At 36.7% G+C, this 12435-nt stretch overlaps 1 protein-coding gene across 3 annotated transcripts in view; it reads right to left on the bottom strand.

Annotated features, from left to right (window-relative positions):
* WDR64 (WD repeat domain 64) overlaps positions 1-12435 on the bottom strand; it is a 140094-nt gene that overhangs the window by 93835 nt on the left and 33824 nt on the right. For all 3 annotated transcript variants that reach the window (XM_059146297.1, XM_059146298.1, XM_059146299.1), the window contains one exon: positions 9026-9160. In XM_059146297.1, the coding sequence (XP_059002280.1) occupies positions 9026-9160 (135 nt within the window). The remainder of the gene's footprint in view (positions 1-9025; positions 9161-12435) is intronic.

The raw sequence follows: 12435 nt of genomic DNA, 5'->3' as shown, positions 1-12435 counted from the left end.
AGGGAAGTGGGGCTCAGGGAAGTCATTGGCTTATAACATTTGCTGTTTCCCATGGTATAAGTATTCTTAAGGTAGCTAATTTCAAACTAGCAAGACGACATCTCTGAACTTGGGGTTAGGGAAAGTTACACAGTTGAACACCATTATATAGTAGTCCTATGTCCCTAAGGTCATATAATCCTCAAGAACATACAGAACAGTAAAATGTACTAAAATAAAAAGTGATGAGTTTTGAGTATTTATTGTTTTTGGTTTTCATATAATGGAATTGTGAGCTCATAAAATTACATTTTAAATGATGGTAGTATTCATTAAGTTTGTCAAATTTCTTGAGATCTTAGCAATCAGCTCTCATCAGCTGATATGAGCTGACTCCAGCATGCCATTGAGATTAAGGCTGTATTTCTTGTCTTTTCACTTAGAGTTCAAGTACTTAAAGGCAGGGGTCAAGCCTTAAACATATTGTATTGTCCACGGTGCTTAACACATAGTGACTTAGTAAATATTTGTTGAATCAGGGCAGCCAGGTGGCTCAGTCATTAAGCATCTGCCTTTGGCTCAGGTCAGGAAACCAGGGCCTGGCATCGAGCCCCGCATTGGGCTCCCTGCTCTGGGGAAGCCTGCTTCTCCCTCTCCCACTCCCCCTGCTTGTGTTCGCTCTCTCTCTCTCTGTGTCTCTGTCAAATAAATAAATAAAAATCTTTAAAAAATGTTCATTGAATTACTGATACACTTCTGGATTAAAGGCTGAAGTACATGACCTGTGTATACTTTTCCAGTTACCATGTCGACTGTTAGAATTACCCTGGTGAACGTACTGGGAATATTTGTGCTGGTAAAATCATGCCTGTAGATTTGTGTATCTTGGAGATGACAATCCTTTCTCTGGATGTTGGAGTAGAATATACATCTTCATAGGGGCCACAGGGCATATCGTATTTCATATGGTTTCCCAAAAGCTTCTTTATGGGTATGAATATATTATAAATTGCCAACATAATACAAATCAATTAGAAATTAAGTTGCATCTATCTCTTAATTAAATGTTTCAGAAATGCACTCCTTTAAAATGTCAGAGTATAATCACTAGTAGTTAATTATGTTACAGAAACTAAATGAAAATTAATTATGCCATAGAAATGATGTTTGTGGAATCAGATCTGATGTTAGGAAATGAAACTGTTTTCAATGTGCTGTGAAAAGTTTTTACTTCATTTTCTCAGTGCAATATGTTATACATCAAGATAAACATTTTTATCTTTTTCTAAATGAGGGGGAAATATGTGGCTTTCATGAAGACTCTAACTTTCAAGAAAATGTAGCGTATAGTCAGTCATTTTAGAGATGTGATACTCTTTTCTTTCATAAAATTTCTAATTTTGTTAGTCTGTTTCTTAAATTGAAAATCTTAGAATTTAAAAAAATTCTAGCTCTATATGTGTGGAAACTCCCTTTTCCTCTCACTTTTTGTGCATTTCATTTAAAAACTCAGTAGAGGGGCGCCTGGGTGGCTCAGTCGGCTGAGCCACTGCCTCTTGGTTTTGGCTCAGGTCATGATCTCAGGGTCGGGAGATGGAGCCCTGTGTGGGGCTCCACACTGGGCATGGAGCCTGCTTGCTGGTTGGGATTCTCTCTCTCCCTCTCCGTCTGCCCCTCCCCCCGCAGCTTGCACACACTCTCTCTCCCCCTCTGTCTCTCTTAAAAAAAAATAGGAAGGATCTGGGAGTTATCATCTGTGCGTTGTTAGTAGGACAAACAGACTATTCACCAATTTTCCCAGCTGCCTTTTAATCGAACCCAAGTCCTCCAGCTATGATGCAATGTCACTGCAACTCACCAACTCTTTAGATAGAAATTGAATTTTAAATAATGGAATTAAATCATCAAGGAGGCATTTTATAGTTTTAAGGTTTGACCGCCAGTGTTTTGTTCTGTTATTATCTTTTTGGGTTTTGGGGATCTGGTGTATGAATACACCATGACAAGGATTCCCCTCCATTGAGTCAATTAACTTCCCATTACCTCACATATTTACCTTTTTCTTTTTTTCTTCTCTTTTTCTCTCTCTCTTTCTTTCTTTCTTTTTATTTTGAGAGAGAGTAAGGGAGTGGGGAGGGGGTAGAGGGAGACAGAGAAAATCCTAATCATGATCCTGAGATCATGACTTGAGCCCAAATCAAGAGTCCAACACTTAAACAACTGAACCACTCAGATGCCTCTCTTTCTTTCTTTCTTTCTTTCTTTCCCTTCCCTTCTTTTCCTCCCTTTCTTCCTCCCATTTCCCCTTTTTCTTTCTTTCTTTCTTCTGAGAATACTTAAGTTCTACTCTCTTAGTAAATTTCAGTTGTACAATATAGTGTTATCTACTACAGTCACCATGTTACACACTAGATCCTCAGATAAGTGAAAGTTTACACCTTTTTCCAACTTTTTCCTATTTCTCCAACACCCAAGCCCCTGGCATCCACTTTTCTACTCTTAGTTTTCATGAGCTTGATTTTTTTTTTTTTTTTGATCCCTCATGTAAGTAATACCATTCAGGATTTGTCTCTCTGTGTCTGGCTTATTTCACTTGATATAAGCCTCCAGACTCATCCATGTTGTCAAAAATGGCAAGATTTCGTTCTTTTTTCTGTGGCTGAATAATACTGCATTCTACATATGTAACAATTTTCTTTGCCCTTTCATCCATCAAGGGACACTTACTTTGTTTCCATATTTTGGATATTATAAAAAATACTGTAATTAATGTTGGGTCCATATAAGTTTTGGAATTCATGTTTTAAATTCTTCAGATAAATACCCAGAAATGGAATCACTGCATCATATGGTAGTTGTATTAATTTTTTGAGGAACTTCTGTACTGTTTTCCTACTGGCCATCACCCAATTATTCCTTCCACTCACCCACTTCCCTTCTGTCAACCCTCAGTTTGCTTCCTAGAGTTCAGTGTCTCTTATGGTTTGTCTTCCTTTCAATTTTCATCTTGTTTTATTTTTCCTTCCCTTCCCTTATGTTCATCTGTTCTGTTTCTTAAATCCCATGTATGAGTGAAATCATATGGTATTTATCTTTTTTCTCATTGACTTATTTTGCTTAGATAATACCCTTTAGTTCCTTCCATGTCATTTCAAATGGCAAGATTTCATTCTTTTTCATGGTTGAGTAATATTCTGCTATGCATACGTGTGTGTGTGTGTGTGTGTGTGTGTGTGTGTGTATAGACACATTTATTCATTCATCTGTTAATGGACATCTGGGCTCTTTCCACAGTTTGGTTACTGTGGACACTGCTGCTTTAAACATTGGGGTGCATGTGCCCCTTTGAATCATTATGTTCTTATCTTTTGGTTAAATACCTACTATTGCAATTGCTGGGTTGTATTTGCTCTATTTTTAACTTTTTGAGGAACCTCCATACTTTTTTCCAAAGAAGCTGCACCAATTTGCATTTGTGAGAATATGCAAGAGGGCTCCCCTTTCTCAGCGTCATGGCCAGCATTTGTTGTTTCCCGACTTATTAATTTTAGCCATTCTGACTGGTGTGAGGTGGTATCTCATTGCAGTTTTGATTTGTATTTCCCTGATGTTGAGTGATGTGAAGCATTTTTTCATGTGTCTGCTTGGCCATTTGTATGTCTTCTTTGGAGAAATGTCTATTCATATCTTTTGCCCATTTCTTGATTGGATTTTTTGTTTTATGGATGTTGAGTTCAATAAGTCTTTAAAGACTTTGGATACTAGCCCTTTAACTGATAAGACATTTTCAAATATCTTCTTCCATTCCCATAGGTTGTCTTTTAGTTTTGACTATTTTCTTTACTGTAAAGAAGCTTTTAACTTCATGAAGTCCCAACAGTACCTTTTCGCTTTTGTTTCCCTTGTCTTTGGAGACATATGTAGCAAGAAGTTGCTGTGGCCGAGGTCAAGGAGGTTGCTGCCCCTGTTCTTCCCTAGAATTTTGATGTATTCCTGTCTCACACTGAGGTCTTTCATCTATTTTGAGTTTATTTTTGTGTATGGTATAAGAAAATGGTCCAGTTTCATTCTTCTGCATGTGACTGACCAATTTTTCCAACATCATTTTTGAAGAGACTGTCTTTTTTCCATTGGTTAAATTCTTTCCTGCTTTGCTGAAGATCAGCTGACCACAGAGTTGAGGGTCCATTTCTGGGGTCTCTGGTCTGCTCCATTGATTTATTTGTCTGTTTTTGTTCCAGTACCATAGTGTCTTGATGATTACAGCTTTATAATAGAGCTTGAAGTCCAGAATTGTGATGCCTGCAGCTCTGGTTTTCTTTTTCAACATTCATTTGGCTACTTGAGGTCTTTTCTGGTTCCATACAAATTTTAGGATTATATGTTCTAGTTCCATGAAAATGCTGATGACTTTAGCCATTCCAATGGGTGTGAGGTGATATCTCATTGTGGTTTTGATTTGCATTTCTCTGATGTTGAACACTTTTTCATGTACATTTTGGCCAACTGTATGTTTTCTTTGAAAAAAAAATTCTATTCAGAACTTCTGTCCATTTTTTAATTCAATTTTTTGCTTTTGAGTAGTATGAGTCACACACACACACACACACACAAACACACATACACACACACTTGGATATTAGCCCCTTATCAGAGGTATAGTTTGCAAATATTTTCTCCTATTTAGTAGGTGGTCTTTTCATTTTGCTGCTGATTTCTTTTGCTACACAGAGCTTTTTACTTTGATGTAGTCTCACTTGTTTACTTTTACCTTTGTTGCTTTTGCTTTGGGTGTCAGATTCAAAATGCCACAGCAAAGATCAATGTCAAGGATCTTCCCACTTATGTTTTACACTAGGAGTTTTATGGCTTTAGTTCTTTTTTTTTTTTTTAAGATTTTATTTATTTATTTGACAGACAGAGATCACAAGCAGACAGAGAGGCAAGCAGAGTGAGAAGAGAAAGCAGGCTCCCCTTGGAGCAGAGAACCCGATGTGGGGCTTGATCCCAGGACACTGAGATCATGACCAGAGCCAAAGGCAGAGGCTTAACCCACTGAGCCACCCAGGCACCCCTATGGCTTTAGTTCTTACATTCAAGTCTTTAATCCACTTTGAGTTAATTTTTGTGTGTGGTGTGAGATAGGGGCCCAGTTTTATTTGTTTGCATGTGGCTGTCCAGTTTTTCCAACACCATTTATTGAAGACACTGTCCTTTCCCATTGTGTATTCTTGGCTTCTTTGTTGTAATTAATTGGTCATATATTGTGAGTTTATTTCTGGGATTTCTATGCTGTTCCATCTGGTTTCTTTGTTGTAATTAATTGGTCGTATATTGTGAGTTTATTTCTGAGATTTCTATTCTGTTCCATGTCTGTTTTTAGACCTATGCCATACCATTTTGATTACTATAATTTTGCACTAGTTTGAAATCAGACGGCATAATGTCTCCAGCTTTGTTACTCTTTCTCAAGACTGCTTTGCCTATTTGGGGCTGTCTGCAGTTCCGTTCAAATTTTAGAATTGTTTCTTCTATTTCTGTGAAAAAATACCATTGGAATTTTGATAAGGATTGCATTGAACCTGTGCATTGCTTTGGGTAGCATGGTCATTGTGACAATATTGATTCCTCCAATCCATGAACATGGAATATCTTTTCCATTTACATGTATCTTCTTCAATTTCTTTCATTAATGTCATACAGTATTCAGTCTTCCATCTCCTTGGTGAAATTTATTCATAGCTAATTTGTTTTCTTTTTGATGCAATTGTAAATGGGATTATTTTCTTAATTTCTCTTTCCAATAGTTCATTGTGTAGAACACAACTAATTCTTGTATATTTGTATATATTTTGCATATTTGGGTATTTGATTTTGTGTCCTGCAGTTTACTGAATTAATTTATTAGTTTTAACAGCTTTCTGCTGGAGTCCTCAGGACTTTCTATATGTAATATCATGTCATCTGGAAATAATGACAGTTTTACTTCTTTCTCTATTCTCTATTTGAATACCTTTTATTTCTTTTTCTTCTTACTTGCTCTGGATAGGACTTCAAATATGATGTCAAATAAAAGTGGTAAAAGTGTACATCTTTGTCTTGTTCCTGATCCTAAAGGAAAAAGCTTTTAGCTTTTAATGAGTATGATGTTACCTATGGGTTTGCCATATTTCTTGTGGCTTCAGTTTGCCTTTCTCTAATGACTTATGATGTGGAATGTCTTTTCATGTGCTTATTGACATTTGTATGTCTTCTTTGGTGAGGTGTCTCTTCAGATCTTTTGACCTTTTTTTTTTTTAAGATTTTATTTACTTATTTGACAGACAAGTAGGCAGAGAGGCAGGCAGAGAAAGAGAGAGGAGGAAGCAGGCAGGCTCCCTCCTGAGCAGAGAGCCCGATGCAGGGCTTGATCCCAGGACCCTAGGACCACCACCTGAGCCTAAGGCAGAGGCTTTAGCCCACTGAGCCACCCAGGAGCCCCTTGACCTGTTTTTAAAAATTAGGTTGTTTGTTTTCTTATTGTTGAGTTTTAAGAGTTCTTGGTATATTATGGATAAGAGTCCTTTTATCAGATATGCCTTTTGCAAATATTTTTTCCTAGTCTGTGGCTTTTGTTATTGTTGTTATTTTGACGGTGTCTTTCCAGAGCCCAAGTTTTTAATGTTAATGAAGTCTAGCTTATCATCCATTCCTTTCATGGATTATGCTTTGGTATTATATCTATAAAGTTCCTATTTAGATTTTATTCTAGGAGTTTTATAGTTTTGTGTTTTACATTTACATCTATGATCCATTTTGAGGTGTGTGTGTGTGTGTGTGTGTGTGTGTGTGAAAAATATAAGTTTTTTTTTCTTTACCATTTTTGAAACAAGTATTGACATATTCTGAAGTCCGGAGACTCCTTCCACAAGTATGTCAGTCTACTTTTGATCCAATAAAAGGCATTCTTTTTTTTTTTTTTTTTTTAATCTCTAACATTTCTTTTTGATTATTTACTAAAATTTCTATCCCTCTGTTTACATTACCTATTTTGTTTTGTTTTGTTTTGGCATGGTATCTACTTTATCCATTAGAGGCCTTACCATATTACTCATAGTTATTTTACCTTCCTAGTCCTCTGATTTCAATATCCCTGCTGCATCTGAGTTTAATTAGATACTTGCTCTATATCTTCAAACTGTTTTTGCATTTTGGTATGCCTTGTACATTTTTTTTTTTGATAGGAGATCATAATCTATTGTGTAAAAGGAACTGCTGCAAATAGGCATTTAATAATGAGGTTGTAAGGTGGGTGGGATGAAACGAAAGTGGTCTACAGCCCTTTGATTAGGTCTGTCTTTAGGTGAGCCCGTGTCCCTGGACTGTGAACTTCACAATGGTTTTGCAGCATCCCTTCCCTTAGGTGAGTCAGGATGACTAGAGTGGACTGGATTTGGTATTTCACTTCTCCTGTGTGAAAGCTAGAGTTATCTCCTTCTCCCAGGGCGTTTAGTCTTTGATAAAACCCCAATAGCTTAGGATCTGGTAAGATGGTTTTGCTTGAGGACAGACTTTGCTAAGAACAGAATGTTTGGGTGTGTTTGAATGTGGTACATTTTCCTCTTCCCCATCAGAAGCAGGAGAGGAGTTTCCAATATTCACTGTGGGAAACTGGTTGAGCTCCTGGAAGTAAAATTCACAAAAGTATGGGGACCCCTTTAACTAGGTCCTTGGAGTTTTTAACTCCTGGACTTTTCTATGTTGAGCCCCCAGTGATTTGTTAATCACAGTTTAGGTTTTCCTATCACAGTATATTGGTTTCCCAGAGGTACATGTTTGTGGATTTCTGTTCTGGTAAGTTGTGATTCTTAGTATATGCCTGTCTGTCTCTCCAGATTTGAGGACAGCAGTTTGATCTGTGACTTCACTTCTTTAAGGATTTAAGAAGGATTTGAGAAGAAGAGCTGTTGATTTTTTAGTTTTGTCTTTTTCACCTGCTGTTAGGGCCAAGTGATGACTTCCAAACTCCACATGCTAGACTAGAAACTAGAAGTCTCTATGCATTTTTAACACAGTTTTGTTGCGGTATAACTTATATAACACAAAATTCACCGATTTGTAAATGTACAATTCAGTTATTTTTAGTAAATTTATATGGTTGTATAACAATCACCACAGTAAGTTTTGGAACAATTTCAATATCCCCCAAAGTTTCCCTGTTTCTACTTCAGATCCCTTCTCTTACCACTACCTCCTGGCATCCACTGATCTACTTTCTATCTCTACAAATTTGCCTTTTCTGGACATTTGATATAAATGGGATCACTGAATGTGCAGTCTTTTGTGTCTGGCTTCTGTCAGTTAGCATCATGTTTTGAGGTCTATCCATGTTGTAGCATATAACTTAACACATTTTTTAAAAATTTTTAATTTTTTCAACTGAAAATTAAAGTATAGCATCTGTTTTATAGTTATCATATGTAAATATAATTATTAACACATAGGTACTATGTGTTAATCATTATGGTTATGGTTATATTATAGTTATACTATATGGTTATATAATTATGGTTATATTATAGTTATACTATAGTTATGGTTATATTATATAATTATTACATATGAATAGTTATCAATAAATATTTAACCAGATTAAAAATAAGACTACATACTCTTCAAATGCACCTGTCTATAAGAAAGCCATTTCATGTCTTTATTACACCTGGAACATGACGTTTGTGCTACAGACCTGTGAGTACAGGTTAGCCGGTTGACATGGAAGAATGAGTCTTACCCCCAGAACTGTAACAATATGGTTATAGATGCACCCATATTGATTTATTCCAATAGATTGTGGCAATAAACATCAGATGAGCAAAACTGTTGCTAGGAGGACACATCATATTCCAATTTGCATGAGTAACGTCCATGACTTCCAAGTAAATGGAATCATTCACACCTGACGTTTCTAAAAACTAGTTTGTAAATTCCAGGGCCATCATGGTCTTAGTAGTTGTAAAAAGTCTGAAGTTGCAGAAAGTTCATGTACACAAACTACTGTACTTACAAATTATCCTCAAGTCTCTTCAAGGATTCCAAAACCAGGGAATGAACACTGTCTAAGGAGCAGGACCCAAAACAGCTCAGGGGTGTAATGTATCTAATTTTCATCACCCAGTCATTATGCAGCTTCCTTTTAACACTGTAATGGGAAGAAAAAAGGGAGGGGTTACGTTAGACATACACAAGCTTGCACGTGGGGCACCATCGTGTGCCTGATACCACTTTTAACCGTTTAAATATTTATCATCTAGCATATTTAAAATGGAAAAATAAAAATGTATTTATCAAATCAAATACCGAGCTGTAGATTCAGAATTAAAGGAATAACCTAGAAGCGTCTCTGTCTAATACGAGCACTATTATCCTCACTTTACTGAGAAATTCGGGTCATCCAAAGGGACTGTGTTTCATTTTGTTTTGGATGAGTCAATTCATGTTCATATTTTCCATGAATACTTTCCAAACTAGAAAGCTGGGGAAATTTGTAGTCCCCGGTAGTCCGTGTTTCTACTGAAGCTGAGGCTGGGACAGTTGTCTTCCTGGCTCCAAAGCCTTGCTCATCAGTGCACAGGACATTTCAGTGACAGGCTTAGTATTAGGGGTCAAAACTTTTATGGTAGAATTCTTGTCTTAACCTGGAGGAAACCATCTTCCTGTTGTTATATTTACTCATGTTTTACGGTATACTTGTTTCCTCATTCGCAACGCTTATTGAGTGCCTACTGTATCCCAGGTAAAAGGACATAAGGATGACTAAGGTAAAATTCTTGTTCCCAAGTTCCTGAGATTCGTGTTGAGGTGTAGAAGTGTTTAGAACTCAAGGCGGGAACGTTCAACAATATGGGATTAAACAGAGTAGAGAGATTTCTTCTTCCATGCCAGACTGTGTTTAATTTGCACTCTGGTGCTGGCTACTTTCTTCTTTAATTTGTACGACATTTTGCATACCGGTGTTTTCTACCCATGCCCTTACCCCCACCCATTTAAAATGAATGAATTATGTGAATATCTACTGCAGGAAAACATTAATGATAGCTCCAGAGTTTAATTACCCCTTTGGCCTTAATACTTTTCATTTTGTTAGTTTGAGAATCTGTTGTTGTAAGAACATGCCTCCCCTCCTCAGTCTTGAATAATTTGAATCATGTACGTGAAGATCTCTATATGATTAAATCATCTACATGTAAATAATCACCCAAAAGAATCAATGCAAATTAGCATTCATTTAGCTGTACCCAGATTCCTCAGATTCCTCAGAGGCCCCATCTCATTTCGAACATATCCAGCTAATGGAAACAGGAATGGGAAAGAGGCCATGGAATTTTCTGACAGGTGACAAAAATCTCAGAAAGAAAATTCATGTCTCAGCTTCTATTCAAGAGCCTGTCATATGGGATGCCTGGGTGGCTCAGTTGGTTAAGCAGCTGCCTTTGGCTCAGGTCATGATTCCGGCGTCCTGGGATTGAGTCCCACATCGGGCTCCTTGCTCGGTGGGGAGCCTGCTTCTCCCTCTGCCTCTGCCTGCCATTCTGTCTGCCTGTGCTCGGTCTCTCCCCCTCCCCCCTGATAAATAAATAAAATCTTTAAAAAAAAAAGAGCCTGTCATAACTGGAATGAAGTGCTTAATAGGGTATACGAGGTACATAGAATAGTTAAATGTTTTTACTTAATATTATATCATGAACATTCTCCTTGTTATTAAATATATATTTCAAAACATTATTAAATGAGAGTGCATGGCATTCCCTAATATGCTTATACTATGATTTACTGAATGCCTTTGGTACTTAAAGGCCTTTTTTTTTTTTTTTTTTAATTTATTTGACAGAAAGAGAGTATAAGCAGGCAGAGCGTCAGGCAGAGGGAGAGGGAGAAGCAGGCTTTCCACTGAGCAGAGAGCCTGATGTGGGGCTCGACTCCAGGACCCTGCGATCATGACCTGAGTCGAAGGCAGAGGCTTAACCCACAGAGCCTCCCAGATGCCCCCACTCTTGGTATTTTAAATATCCAACCAAAAAAGGTGTCTGACAAAAAAATATATTTCACATATAAATGTATTATATTTATATGGACATATTTACAAAATATGTAAACATATTTGTGGAAACTATATTTTTTATAGATGTATATAATATCTGAATTATTTACCTAAATGATTAATCATTTAAATTAATTATTCCTCCCTTGTTGGACACTAGTGACTTTACTATTAGAAACAATGCTGTGATAACGATACTTATATTTTTAAACGCATGGGGATCCTGGGTCCTAATGTAGAAAGGTTTAGTAAGACATCGATGCATCTCCCAGATCTCTCTCCTGAAAGGGATCAAGCTCAAACTTCCACCACTGATAGTCGGTGAGACTGCCCATTTACAGAATCTACCCCATTTTCAAACCCTACCCCATTTTCATTGTTAGAAATGAGAAATTTTACCCAATTTTAAGTTGTAATTCTTTAAGAATACTTCTTTGTTCCTCTGCTAATAAAAGTAATATATATTTACTGTAAAAATGTAAAAGACAGTCCATTATAAAGACAACAAAAAATCACCTAGAATCCCATCATTTGGAGATAATTGTTAGCATTTTTGCCTGATGATCACATTGAAATGTTTATTGACTCTTTGCACTATGTGTGTCTGTGCATAAATTATCTGTTCACAGTCTTTGCCCATTTTTCTTGGGGAATGATTATTTTCTAATTGAACTGCTAAAACAATTAAAGAGTATCAACCCATTGTTTCTCATATTTAGTATATTTATCACAGTTTTTATTTATTTTTTAAAGATTTATTTATTTTAGAGAGAGAGAAAGAGAGAGAGAGATTGTGAGTGGGGGGAAGGGCAGAGGGAGAGAGAGAGTCCTCAGGCAGACTCCTTGCTGGGCATGGAACCTTACGTGGGGCTCGATACCAGGACTGTGAGATCATCACCTGAGCCAAAATTAAGTCAGACACTTAACTGACTGAGCCACCCAGGTGCCCCTTCAGTTTGTTATTTACTTTTAAAATGTTATCTTCTGATGTCCAGAAATTTTTATTTTTTTCCCACATCTACCCAATTTTTTTCTTTGAATTCTGTATCCATTGCTTTTACATTGAGGATCTCTTTCCATACAAGTGCTAGCAAATAGTCATATATATTTTTTATAGTTTTTTCATTATTTAACTTTTTTCATTTAATTTACACACTTTAATTCACTCAAATACCTATAGACTTTGTCAATAACATTTACAATTGGAATTCCAGTGGCTAATTTTCCTCTCTCTCTTCCCAGTTATGCTGGAAGTTCCTTGAGGTAAGAAGTGTTTCTAGTTCGGCTTTGTATTTCAGATCTCTACCATAGGGCCTGGTACACTGCATTCTCTATACAAATACTTGAACACTGTATATATTAGAAAAATTCAACTG

The sequence above is a fragment of the Mustela lutreola genome, chromosome 14 (genome assembly GCF_030435805.1).
Source record: "Mustela lutreola isolate mMusLut2 chromosome 14, mMusLut2.pri, whole genome shotgun sequence".
Classification (NCBI taxonomy): Eukaryota; Metazoa; Chordata; class Mammalia; order Carnivora; family Mustelidae; genus Mustela; species Mustela lutreola.
The sequence above is the reverse complement of the archived record's forward strand: the minus strand, read 5'-3'. Positions and strand labels throughout refer to the sequence as shown.